Below are 11753 nucleotides of genomic sequence, written 5' to 3' on the forward strand. Positions count from 1 at the left end.
CAGAGCATCTTCATCCACACTGAGAACTCAGGCTTTGTACAAGGCCTGAACACGTTTCTTCCCACTAAAGTGTAAATGGTTGACAACAGAGCCTTTCCAAACCGCAAGCTCTGATTGGAGGGAGGCTCGTGTGAGGGAAGGAGGAGGGACAGAGGCTGGGGGCTAACTTGGATGGTGTCCTAGTGACCCGCTAGCTTGGGGGTTCCCAGTGATGGAGGGAGCAAAAGCACCTAGAAGTATGACCATAGAGTTTTAATCAAACAGAGCAAAATGGCCGCGATGCAGAACAGGTAGTGCTTGGAGAAGAGAAAGAAGATCATCTCCTTGGTGACATAGATTATGTGTATAAAGATGAAGCAGTACAGGAACATGGCAAACTGGTTCTGGGGGAGCAGGAGGTCCTGGAGGCCTCCCGAGAACTGTGGGGGAAAGAAGAGAGTGCCGCTGGCCAAACCGCACTGCTCGGCGGCCAGGCAGGTCTGGGTGTCAGTCCTGCTCCTGTCCCTTCTGGAACGTGACCTTGGGCAGGTCATCCTCCTCACCTGAGGGAAGGGTCACCATGCCCCCCCTCACAGACTATGGGAGGAAGAGTGGGCCAAGAATGGAAAGGTTCCTAGCAAGGTCACAGGCACATAGAGGGACCGCATGGGTTTTCACTTCTTCAGTCTGCCCTTATCCCTCCTGACTCTGGCACCAGGCGACACCGTCCTTTCTCCGCGTTCTCTGCTGCTTCCTAGTCACGTAGGTGGCAGACTCTCTCTGACTCTGAGATCCCCAGATCTGCACGCCGGGTCTCGGCAATGTTCTCTGGACGGCTTGCTCTGACATTCAGCCTTGTTCTCTGCATGGTGGCACAATGACAGGGTGTCCCTTGGGCACAAGTGCCTGTTTCAGAATCTCTTGTCCTGGCAAATGTCTCACGGGGTCTGTCTGTGGTCTACTGGCCTGAGGTTGGGTCTCCCTGGGGGACAGGTGGTCAGAGACAGGTGATAGGGCCCTCCTGAAGCCTCCCAGTATCGAGCCTGGGGAAAGCAGCTTGAGTTGTCTGGCTGATTCTGCCTGCGTATTGCTCATTTCTGGAATCTATATAATTGAGGTCCAACAAGCCCCCATTTTAACTGTGGAAAGCATCAACATGTAAGCACAGCAAAAGCTGACGTAACTATTTTGATCTGTAGTTAAGAAGGCATCACCCATGGTTTATTCTTTAAAATATCTTTTAAAATAATGCCATGCTTTTTGTAAGCAGGCAGATGGCAGGGACCGGGATGCCCTAAGCTAGCTAGAAACATACTCACAGAGGTAGTTTTTTCAATACAGTGAAATCTCTCTACCCACCCATTCATCCAGAAAAAGAGAGAGTAGGGAGGGTCTTAAACATCAAGTCAGCTTTCCACCTGCCAGTAAATGGACAAAACATAAAACACTTTGTAAACGATTACCAAAGACCGGGGTTGTGGACACAGCATTGTTTGCACAACTACAGAGAATGTGAGGGCAAATCAATAAACCCGAGGGGGCAGAAAATGACTTCAGTGGTGCCATTTCTAAAGTGAATAGCAAGGCAGGTTGAAGACCAGAGGAAGAAACCCAGGGTTCTAGCGGGGGGGGGGGGGCGGGGAGCGGGGGGCTTGGTGCTGAGCGGGTGGTCTGAAGACCCGCTATGGCTCTGGGTCTGTGGACTTCTGCCGCCCAAAGCAGCCAGCATGTGTTTTTAGTCTGAAATGCTCATGGGTGATAACTATGATTTTGACAACCAAACATGCATTTGTGAGACCTTTTAGACTTTTCACAACATTTTCAATGGTCTATCTTTTGAGCAGAAGACAGACAGCAGATAAGACTATACACCAAAGGCTTCCAGCTCATCCAACAAGAGTAAGATTTTCAAACTAAAAAAAGGGAAAACAAATATGGTTAGAAGGAGGCATAGAGCAAAGGCATAGTATCTTAACCACAGGTGCTTTAAGGATTTTCACGTTCGAACTCGGGAGACGTTTTATCCCACGATACTGAGAACAAAACCCCAAGCTTGGAAATAGAACTTATGAGTGAGAAATAAAAAAAAAAAAAAATCTCAGGAAATGTGCCAGAATCTTAGAGACAAGCAAATATTTTCTAGATTTTTAAAAGGAGGGGAAAAAAGATGGATTCCGGAGATCCCAGTTCAATAAGCTTGACTTGGCTCAGCAAAACCATTCAGTGTACAATTAAGCAGGTATTTTGTGAGCAAGAAAAAAAAAAAAGATAATTGTTAAAACCCAGCATGTGTTCACTGAAAACAAATCATGCAAAACCAATCTCCTTTCCTTAAAAAAAAAAAAAAGGGCCAGTCAATTAGGGAAATGCTATAGGTGGTGTAGTATCTTAATTCTGGGAAACCATCTGACAGTGTGTCTCAAGATAGTTTTTTGGACAAGGTAGAGAAATGTGAGCTGGATAAAATGTAACCCAAAGGTGCTGATTAATGGAACATTGCTAACCTGTAGGGAGATCTTTTAGTGGTATTTACTTTAGGTCATATCCTCCTCAACAATTATAGCAATGACTTGGATAAAGACAGAAGGCAAGTTTCTCAGAAGTGAGGATGACTCAGAGCTGGGAAGCATAGCTAATACATTACATCCCAATAAAATTGAAAAGTGATGAATGTAAGTTGGTGCATTTGGGTCAAGAAGTGAATTGCATGAGTACATAAAAATGGTAATAGCTAACATTTATTGAGTGCTTACCTAATGTGCCAGGCTCATCACAAAGTGCCTCACACGCATGCTCTCCTTCACTCCTCGCTAGGGCCCTATGAGGCAGGGACTACTTTCTAGACGAGCAAACCTAGGCTCAAGGAGGATTCGTAACTTGCCCAATATCACGCGGTTTACACGTGGTAGAGCCAGAGTTTTAAGCTGGGACTGATTTTAAAGCCCAGGCAACATGCTTTCAACAATGGCATCTTTTCGTTATTTAGGACTTAGAGTGGCCCCGTCTCACAGGGCTAAGCCTTTCCCATCCCATTTGACCGAAACTAGGCTTTCTCATCCCCCATTGAATACAGATCAGGGGAGAGTGGTCCATTTCCTGGCTAGAGATGTCGAAGTTTTAGATGGCAGCAAGACAGAGCAATCCAACAGAACAAATGCAGCTCTGATAAGGGCGGGGCGGGGGGGGGGTGATGGTTTTATCAAAATCCCCGGGCAGACTGCCGTAGGGCTCCCCCATCTCTTAAACGAGATGCAGAGAGGACTAGAGAATGGAGGAAGTCCAGTCACAGGAAACGTGGAGGACTTTTCCCTGAGAAGGAAAGAGGTCCGCAGGGCAGGCGGGTGGGCGGGTGGTTCCGGGGCCCCTCCCAGGGTCAGCTCTCCTTAAAGAGTTGATCTCAGCTCAGCAGGAACCTCTGAAACAGCCGGCAGCCCATCTCTGGACCGGGGAGGGATGCAGGGGCGAAGCAGGCCAGTGGGCTCCCCCTGCAGGGCAGGGACGGGTCTCCCTGACCCTCGGGTTGCCTACTTCCCAGTCACCTACCAGGCGGGGCGTCACCTGCTGCTGCAGCTGCTCCATCACCTCCTCGTGCTGCCGCTGGCGCTCGTTCTCCTGATGCAGGTACTTGAGCCGCGTGAGCTCGAACTCCATGCGCACTTTCTCCAGCTCCATCTCGGTGTTGCGCTCGGTCCGCGGGGTCTCCCGGGCGGCCGCAGCGGGGGACAGCTCCCCGAGTTCAGGTCCGTCGCCCGCCTGGCCCTTGGTGGTGGAGCTGGCCTTGGAGGACGGTGACTTGGGTGGCCCTGGGCAGCCTCCGTCCTCGGAAGCTTCCACCTCCTCCAGGTGGTCGTGGGAAGAGTCTGGCTTCGGGGACTCTGCCTCCTGGAGCAGTGAAGGGGCGATTCAGGGGACAGTGAAGAGTGGGCCTGGGGCTGTCCCTGTAAGGATCTAGGCTGAGTTCTACCCAGAGGTGCACTCACCCGGAGTTATAGGGAAGGGGAGGGCGCCCTGACACGAAGGAAGAGTGCCCTCAAGTTGCAAGGGGTGGCTTGAGGAGTTGAGGCAGAAGTCTCTTTTCCTGGTAACTTTCCCACCCCTACTCTATCTAACTTTGAGACAATTAGACACCCAGTCCTCCTGGGGCTACAGAAGGAGGAACCTAAATGCAGGGGACCAACACAAGGGCTATGGGGGAGCCAGGTCCCTTTCACAGAGGGAGGACAGGGTCCTGAATGGGGCCAGCCTCGAGTGACTTCACAGTCTTATTAAGGGCTACCTGGTCCCTGGTGACAGCCAGGGGCCAGTGGTGGGGGTGGGGTGCACATGACTTGCTCTTCTTCGCAGCTCTCTGGGATCGCCTAGCCCTCAGCTCCTCTCACATGTCCCCACGATGCTCTCCTCCCCATGTAGGGACAGGCGGGGGCAGTGAAACGAGGATCCCCCCCCCCCTTACCAAAGAAGCCCTTGATTTCCCTTCAGACATGAGGTCATCAGGCACCGCCTTGGGGAAAGGTGGGCAGCTTTCTCCTGCTCCCCGGGCTTCCATCATTTCTCAGTCCTCTGCTGCCATCCAGAAAACCACAATGCTGCCAACTGGGGCCAAAGGACATCTTTTAAGGTACTAACATTGGGTCTCACCAGATTCCACAGCTGGGCCACCATCACAATCCCCTGTCCTCATAATAACCCACATTCTACTAGTTGCTAGGTCCCCTCTGGCAGAGGCTATGACACACCTTGAGGCCCATTATTAGGAACTGCAGGATGGGCCTTTGCCACCCTAGGGACTGCTTTAGACACTAGAATTCCACCACCTGCAATCCAGAGTTCTATCATTGGAAATCTCCTCCCTTGGGTCCCTCTTTTAAAGGCAGACTGTATTGGGATGCGTTACAGTTAGCTCCTCAAATCCTGTTATAGGCTGAACCGTGTCTGCCCCCAAATTCATATGTTGAAGCCCTAACACCCAGTACCTTAGAATGTGACCTTATCTAGAGTTAGGGCCTTTCTCGAAGTGACTAAGTTAAAATGAGGTCATTAGGGTAGGTTCTAATCCAATAGGACTGATGTGCTTGCAAGAAGAGGAAATTTGGGCATGGACATGCACAAAGGAAGATGGAGTGAACATAAGGGACAAGACGACCATCTACAAACCAAGGAGAGAGGTGTTGTTTTATTAGTGTTCTCCAGAGAAACAGAACATATATATATATGATTTATTATAAGAAATTGGCTCATGTGATTGTAGAGGCTGAGCAGAAGTGGCATGGTCTGCTGTCTGTGAGTGGGAGCCCCAGGAAACCTGGTGGTGTAAATTCCAGTCCTATTCCAGTAAAGTCTAATAGGCGGGAGCAGCGCGGGTTTAGGTCCCAGTCCCTGGCCAGGAGAAGACTGATAGCTCAGCTCACGCAGTCAGGCAGAGAGAACCAAGTGGGAGTGGGAAGGGGCAGAGGGGGAAAGAGAGGAGAGGGAGAAAGAATCGGAAGCGGGCTCCACACTGAGTGCTGAGCCCGACTCAGGGCTTGATCCCATGACTGCGAGATCATGACCTGAGCCGGTATCAAGAATCAGATGCTCAACTGACTGAGCCACCCAGGTGCCCTGTTTTAAATTTTTTTTTTAAAGATTTATTTATTTATTTGAGAGAGAGCGAGCAGAGAGGGGCAGGACAAAGGGAGAGGAAGAAAGAGAGTCCTCCAGCAGACTCCCTTCTGGGTGCAGAACTCCATGGGGGGGCTCGATCCCAGGACTCTGAGATCATGACCTGAGCTGAAATCAAGAGTCGGACGCTTGGGCGCCTGGGTGGCTCAGTTGGTTAAGCGACTGCTTTCGGCTCAGGTCATGATCCTGGAGTCCCGGGATCGAGTCCCACATCGGGCTCCCTGCTCAGCGGGAAGTCTGCTTCTCCCTCTGACCCTTTCCCCTCTCATGCTCTCTCTCTATCTCATTCTCTCTCTCAAATAAATAAATAAAATCTTTAAAAAAAAAAAAAAGAGTCGGACGCTTAACTGACCGAGCCACCGAGGTGCCCCTCTCCCAGCGTTTTATTCTATTTAGGCCCTCAAAGGATTATATGATGCCCATCCACAATGGGTGGGGCCATCCACTTTATTCAGCCCACCAATTCCAACGCTAATCTCTTCCAGAGATACCCTCACACACACTACACACCGAGAAGTAGTTTGGGCACCCATGGCCCAGTCAGGTTGAGACAAAATTACCCACCGCAGGGCTGGAACAGACCCTTCCCTCAGAGCCTTTGGAAGGAACCAACTCTGCTGACACCTTGAGTTGGCCCATCCAGCCTCCAGAACTGTGAGAAAATACATTTCTGTTGTTTAAGCCCCCCAGTCCGTGGTGCTTTGTACTTTGTTGTGGAAGCCCTGGGACATAAATACAACTCGCCTAGGATTCGCAGAATGGATTGAGTGGGACCAACAAAGAAACCGGGAGGCTGTGGGATATACTTTGCCATCTTCACATTTGTGAAAATGACAGAACACCTTTTCAGTAGTTGGAGGCAAAATTACATTATGGAAAAAGAAAGGATTGCATCTGAGTTTTAGCTCTACTACGTTCACTAGCTGTGTGGCCAAGGGAAGGTTATTCTACCCATCCGGGGCGCCGTGTCCTCGTTTATAAATGGGGGCAAGATTTACCACTTCACTGCACTGTAGCCCTGATATGAGAACAAGAGAGTGTATTTGCCTGCTACCTGCCTATACCGGGGCTAAGAAATCATCATCATCATCACCATCATTGTAAGGGGTGGGGTTGTCACTGGAGAAAAGAGAGGGCTTATGATCTACCATCTTGCAAATCTTACAATTTGAAAACCATGGCTTTTGCCTCCCACCATTACGATGATGACCAGGGGAACCGGCTCACCGTTACTGAGTGAGATGTTGATACTTGCCTCAAGCACTGGAAGTAGGATTGCTAGAGAAACATGGGATGCCCGGTTAAATTTGGATTGCAGGTAGATGTTTTTTTTTGTATAAATATGTTCTAAAAATTGCATGGGATGTTCTTATAGTAAAAAAGTATTCCTTGTTTTTCTGAAACTCAAATTTAAGTGGAGATCCTGTATTTTTATTTGCTAAATCTGGTGTTAACTAGGAGAGACCTACCCAAAGAAACAATGATATATGATCAAATAATGAACTGTCATTAAAAATCACCAAGTACTGAAAAGCATAAGAAGTACAATGGGTAGTTGTACCAGCTCTCTATCAAACAACCATAGAATCTCAGTAATATAAAACAATAAACATTGATGTAGCTCAGGCATCTAAGAGTTGGCTGATCTAAGCTGGGCTCAACTAGGGGGCTTGTCCCAGGCAACTTTGTTCCACATGTCCCTCATCCTCTTCTTGGGAACAGTGGGTTAGCCTGGGGATGCTCTTTTCATGGCAATGGAAGGAGCACAAGAGGCCTTGGGGACTGGTACACCACCACCTCCATCTTATACCATTGGCTTTGGCCAGTGATCTAGCCAAACCCAAAGTCAAAGGATGGAGAAATGTATTCTGCCTTTTTAGTGGAAAGAACTGAAAAGCCACAGGGTAAATGGTATGGCTACAGGGCAGGATGATGAAGTGTTGGGGCCCATCAGGCAAAGCAGTCAGTCACTGTAGTTAAGAAGACCAGTGCTGATATGGCTGAAGCAGCTGGGAAGGGTTTAGTGGAAGAGGAGATATGAAGGGTGGGTGGAATTTGGGCAAGAGGGAAGGACCTGCATGAGGAAAATCTCAACCGCTCATTCTTATCCATTTTCCTCTCCACTTCTGCTCTTTGCCCCTCCCCACCCTGACCTTTTCCCAGGAGGCTGACCTCCACGAAACCACATTAATTCATTAAGCAAAGTTGTATGTTCCACAGCAAAATAGAATCTAGGACTCTCATTTCTCCTGCCCCAAGGTAAGATCCTCACACACCCATCCTTTAGGGGACTCTGCAGGAAGCTGAGGACATGGGTCACAGGAGCCTTGGGACGCCTGGCAGCATGAAGAGGGTCTCCCCTCCTGCACCGGGCCCAGAGAAAGGCAGGATGTAGTAAAGCCACATGAAGGAGCAAAGGAGACAGGATCACACCGGAGCCCCCGCAGGGCCGTTCCGTGCTGGGCTCAGCTACACCTGTCCTGTTGCTGCTATAACGTGCCGGTTCTGGTGGTTCTGTGTCTCTGTGTCCTTTCACTTCTCACCAGCATCCGCCACGTTTTCTCTATGTCATAGCTTCAGTGTATTTGGGGTATCTGCTTCCTCTCAATTTCAGCTCACTGGTAACTGCCGCTTCGAATGGCCCATCGGGGACGTGACTGCGTGGCCTCTCTCTGCATCTTCTGTCTTATGCTTCTCCTAACTACCTTAGTCACTCTTGACTTCCTAGTAGACTTTTCCAAAGGCAAGAGTCAGAATGACTTGGTTTATCTCTATTTGGACAGAGCTCCTCATTCAAGCCGCTGGGAAGCCTATGGTGCTCCCAGCGTGCTCAGCCAGGTTCAGCGCGGAGGTGGAGAAGTAGAGGTCAGGGAAGGCAGGGATGTATAAGCAGCCTCCAGTGGTCCATAAGCAGGAGCCGTGGGTGGAGGGGGTGGGTAGGTTTCCTTTAGAAGGGGTACTGGGTGCGGCCGGCACCATGTTATTTATGGGCACGTTCATAGAGCAACAAATCGATTCGAGGTTTAGCCAATAACCAGATGAGAGACTTGGGTATTAGCACAGCGCTCAAAAGCTTTCATGTACATTGTCTCATTTGATTCTCAGAATGCCCTGGCGAGGCAATTTTAAAGCAGGTACAGTTATTGCCTGGCGAGCAAGGAACCTGAGTCACACAGGGAGGTGAAGAGATTGGTGTCTGAGGGGAAAGGACATCATTGGCGGAGACAGGACTGGAATGCAGGTTTCCCATCTCCTTCCCCAGTGTTTTTATATTAGATCATAAGGACAGTCATTGGGGCTCCAACTCTAAGAGGTGAGAGGATTTTTTTACCTCGTGAAAATGAAGAAGTCAGTATGTACAACAGATATTTATGACATCATTGTTTATGATAGGAAAAGACTGCGGAAAAAGTTAAATTTCCCCCAGAAGATCTCTGGTTAAATAATCTGTGCTCTACTCATGACAAGAATACTATGCACATTTAGGGGCGCCTGGGTGGCTCAGTCGGTTAAGCGTCTGCCATCGGCTCAGGTCATGATCCCGGGGTCCTGGGATCGAGCCCCGCATTGGGCTCCCTGCTCCTTGGGAGCCTGCTTCTCCCTCTCCCACTCCCTCTGCCTCTTCCCTGCGCTCATGCTCTCTCTCAGATAAATAAAATCTTAAAAAAAAAAAAGAATACTACGCATACTTAAAAAAGAATAAGACTTAGGAAAAAAATGAATAAGGGAGAGGCATCAGCACAAATATGGAATGCTCTCCAAGATATATTATTCAGTGAAAAAGCAAAAACAGGACTCCCATATGTATTAAAAGATGAAAACACGTTATACTTGGGTATGCCTAAAATATGCCCGGACAAATACATAGTAAATTGGTTCATGGTGGCTGTCTCTGAGGTGGGAGAGCTGAGGGGTTGGGGGTTTGGGGTGAGAGGGAGACATTCTGAACTGTATAGCATTTTTGTACTCTGACGTTTTAAAGAAATCGTGTGCCTATATTACCTTGTCAATTAAAAATTTTAAAAGGAATCTGGATGAGAGAGCTTTGCTCAGTGTAGGTGAAGGACGTTTAGGGTACATAACTTGGTCTAATTGAGGACAGGCAGGGATGTTGGAGCCACTGGGTCATATCCACCCTACACACCTCATCCCCCCCTGCTCTGACCCCCTCCCCAGTCTGCAGTAGTCTTTACTTCGGTCCAGGATGGAAGGCTTCCCGCTGAAATGTCTTCTTCCCTTCCTGGCTGCCTCAGATCCAGTGTTGTGGCTTTGGGACCCTTCAGCTTAGGTGTGCTGGTGCATTTAGAGGGTCATAATCATCACACCAGCAAGAGCTTACATTTCTTGGGCACTAACCACATACCAGGCACGGAGAACTTTTCCTGGACTATTTTACGTCATTTTTCAGAAGTGCCACATGAGTTAGGTGCCATTGTAATCTCTATCTTTCTAGAAGTGGTAACTGAGTTGCAGAGAGGCCAAGTCCCCTGCCCGCAGTGACAGTTAGGAACAGGGGGAGCCTGTTAAACACCAAAGTCCCTGTATTAAATTCCTTCCTGCTGGAAATATTTGGAATGGTTCCTGTTTTCCTGACTGAACCCTGGTTGCCACAGCGGGTATTCAAGAGGAGGAGGCACCTCGAGATGCTCAGAGGGTTCTGGGGGCGGGGATCCACCCGAGGAGGGAGCGAGGAGCTGCTTGAGGAGGGCGCCTCCGAAGAGGACGCGGGGAGGTGTGTGAAGGCATGTGTAGGAGCATTTTATCAGCCAGGGCCTAATCAGGAGACAGAAACCACATGGTAGTTCCAACAGGGAGGGCAGCCGGTAAAGAACTATTACTAGTGACCGGAGAACGGCTACTCAGGGGTAAAGAGAACTCCAAAAAATGCAGGAAGGAATAAAGTGGGGAGAGATGCCCCTCTGAGGCTGAGGTTCAGGTCTCACTGGAGAGGTCTCCCTGGAGACCCTGAACAGTTTAAAAGTTTACTAAAGCTGGGAGCCTGGGTGGCTCAGTCGGTTAAGCGACTGCCTTCGGCTCAGGTCATGATCCTGGAGTCCCGGGATCGAATCCTGCATCGGGCTCCCTGCTCGGCGGGGAGTCTGCTTCTCCCTCTGACCCTCCCCGCTCTCATGTGCTCTCTCTCACTCTCTCAAATAAATAAATAAAATCTTTAAAAAAAAAAGTTTACTAAAGCCAAGGTCAAGCACATCAAGGCTGGACAGCGGGGAAACTACCCAATGAGGGGCCAACAAAACTCACCAGGCAGCTGCCTGGGGTTTGGTGTTGAACTTAGCAGGAAGTCACTGGAGAGAACATCAGCTTGTCGTGAAGCTGCCCCTAAGGTGCCCCTGAGACTCTCGGAAGCTTCGTGTCACTGGATGTCTCCGCCAAGCATTGCAGCGTCCAGGGAGTAAGCAGGGGAGGACGCGCCTTCCTCCTGTGATGTCTCTCTGGCGCCCTCTACCGACAGAGGGTAACATCGCGCTCTGGCAGGAGGACTGTTTCTAGGCTCTGGCTTCAGCACGCGGGCGGGGGCAATGAAGGCTAGATTTGCAGCCGGGAGGCATTGAATTGGTAACTGGCATAGTGTGTGTATACCAGGGATTCCGTTCCCTTTCAACATACCTGCCCCAGTGCTCTGGGAGAACGTCCTGTTTTTTGAGAAGTTCACCCGAAAGAAGAACGCACCCGGTTCCTGACCCTGTGTTAGGTACAGATGAGAACACCCCGGATCATCAGATGCAACTCTTCTCTTTAATAATCAGGATGGAGAGAGAAGGAGTGCTTCTGGATGTTCCCTAAGTACACCCTAGCCTGCCTGCCTGCCTTCCGGGCTTTTTGTTGGCAGTGTCCTTAGCCCACAAAACCTTCTCTCCTTTATCTCCAACTATGAAAGTCCCCTCCAACCTTTGGGGTCCATCCCGGCGACTGCCACCTGTGAAACTGTGGGCTTTGTGTCTCTGGTGTTAAATGATCTGGTGCTTGTCTCATCTCTCCCGCTAGATGAGAGGCTGGGTGGGGCCGGGCACACTGCCTTGCTCACAGTGGGTGCCAGTAAGGGGTTGGCTCAGCCAATGGCCCCGGACAGGCTGTAGCTCCCTTCTGGCTAGTGT

The 11753-nt window shown here is 49.7% G+C and overlaps 1 protein-coding gene across 1 annotated transcript; it reads right to left on the reverse strand.

Annotated features, from left to right (window-relative positions):
* Positions 1 to 230: 230 nt before the first annotated feature.
* On the reverse strand, positions 231 to 4629 carry TMEM247 (transmembrane protein 247). The gene is made up of 3 exons (XM_027623857.1): positions 4433 to 4629; positions 3523 to 3861; positions 231 to 419 (listed from the first exon to the last, which is right to left on the reverse strand). The coding sequence occupies exons 1-3, from the start codon at positions 4526 to 4528 to the stop codon at positions 231 to 233; spliced, it is 624 nt and encodes a 207-aa protein (XP_027479658.1). The 5' UTR covers positions 4529 to 4629.
* Between the last annotated feature and the right edge of the window lie 7124 nt (positions 4630 to 11753).

The sequence above is a fragment of the Zalophus californianus genome, chromosome 8 (assembly GCF_009762305.2).
Source record: "Zalophus californianus isolate mZalCal1 chromosome 8, mZalCal1.pri.v2, whole genome shotgun sequence".
Lineage (NCBI taxonomy): Eukaryota > Metazoa > Chordata > Mammalia > Carnivora > Otariidae > Zalophus > Zalophus californianus.

What these genes read in the sequence shown, in the direction of transcription:
- TMEM247 (XM_027623857.1), bottom strand. Translation starts at nt 4,528, where the DNA reads ATGATGGAAGCCCGGGGAGCAGGAGAAAGCTGCCCACCTTTCCCCAAG. An exon ending in GGAAATCAAGGGCTTCTTTG is followed by an intron (nt 3,862 to 4,432) that starts GTAAGGGGGGGG and finishes TCACTGCTCCAG; the next exon opens with GAGGCAGAGTCCCCGAAGCC. An exon ending in AGCAGGTGACGCCCCGCCTG is followed by an intron (nt 420 to 3,522) that starts GTAGGTGACTGG and finishes TTTCCCCCACAG; the next exon opens with TTCTCGGGAGGCCTCCAGGA.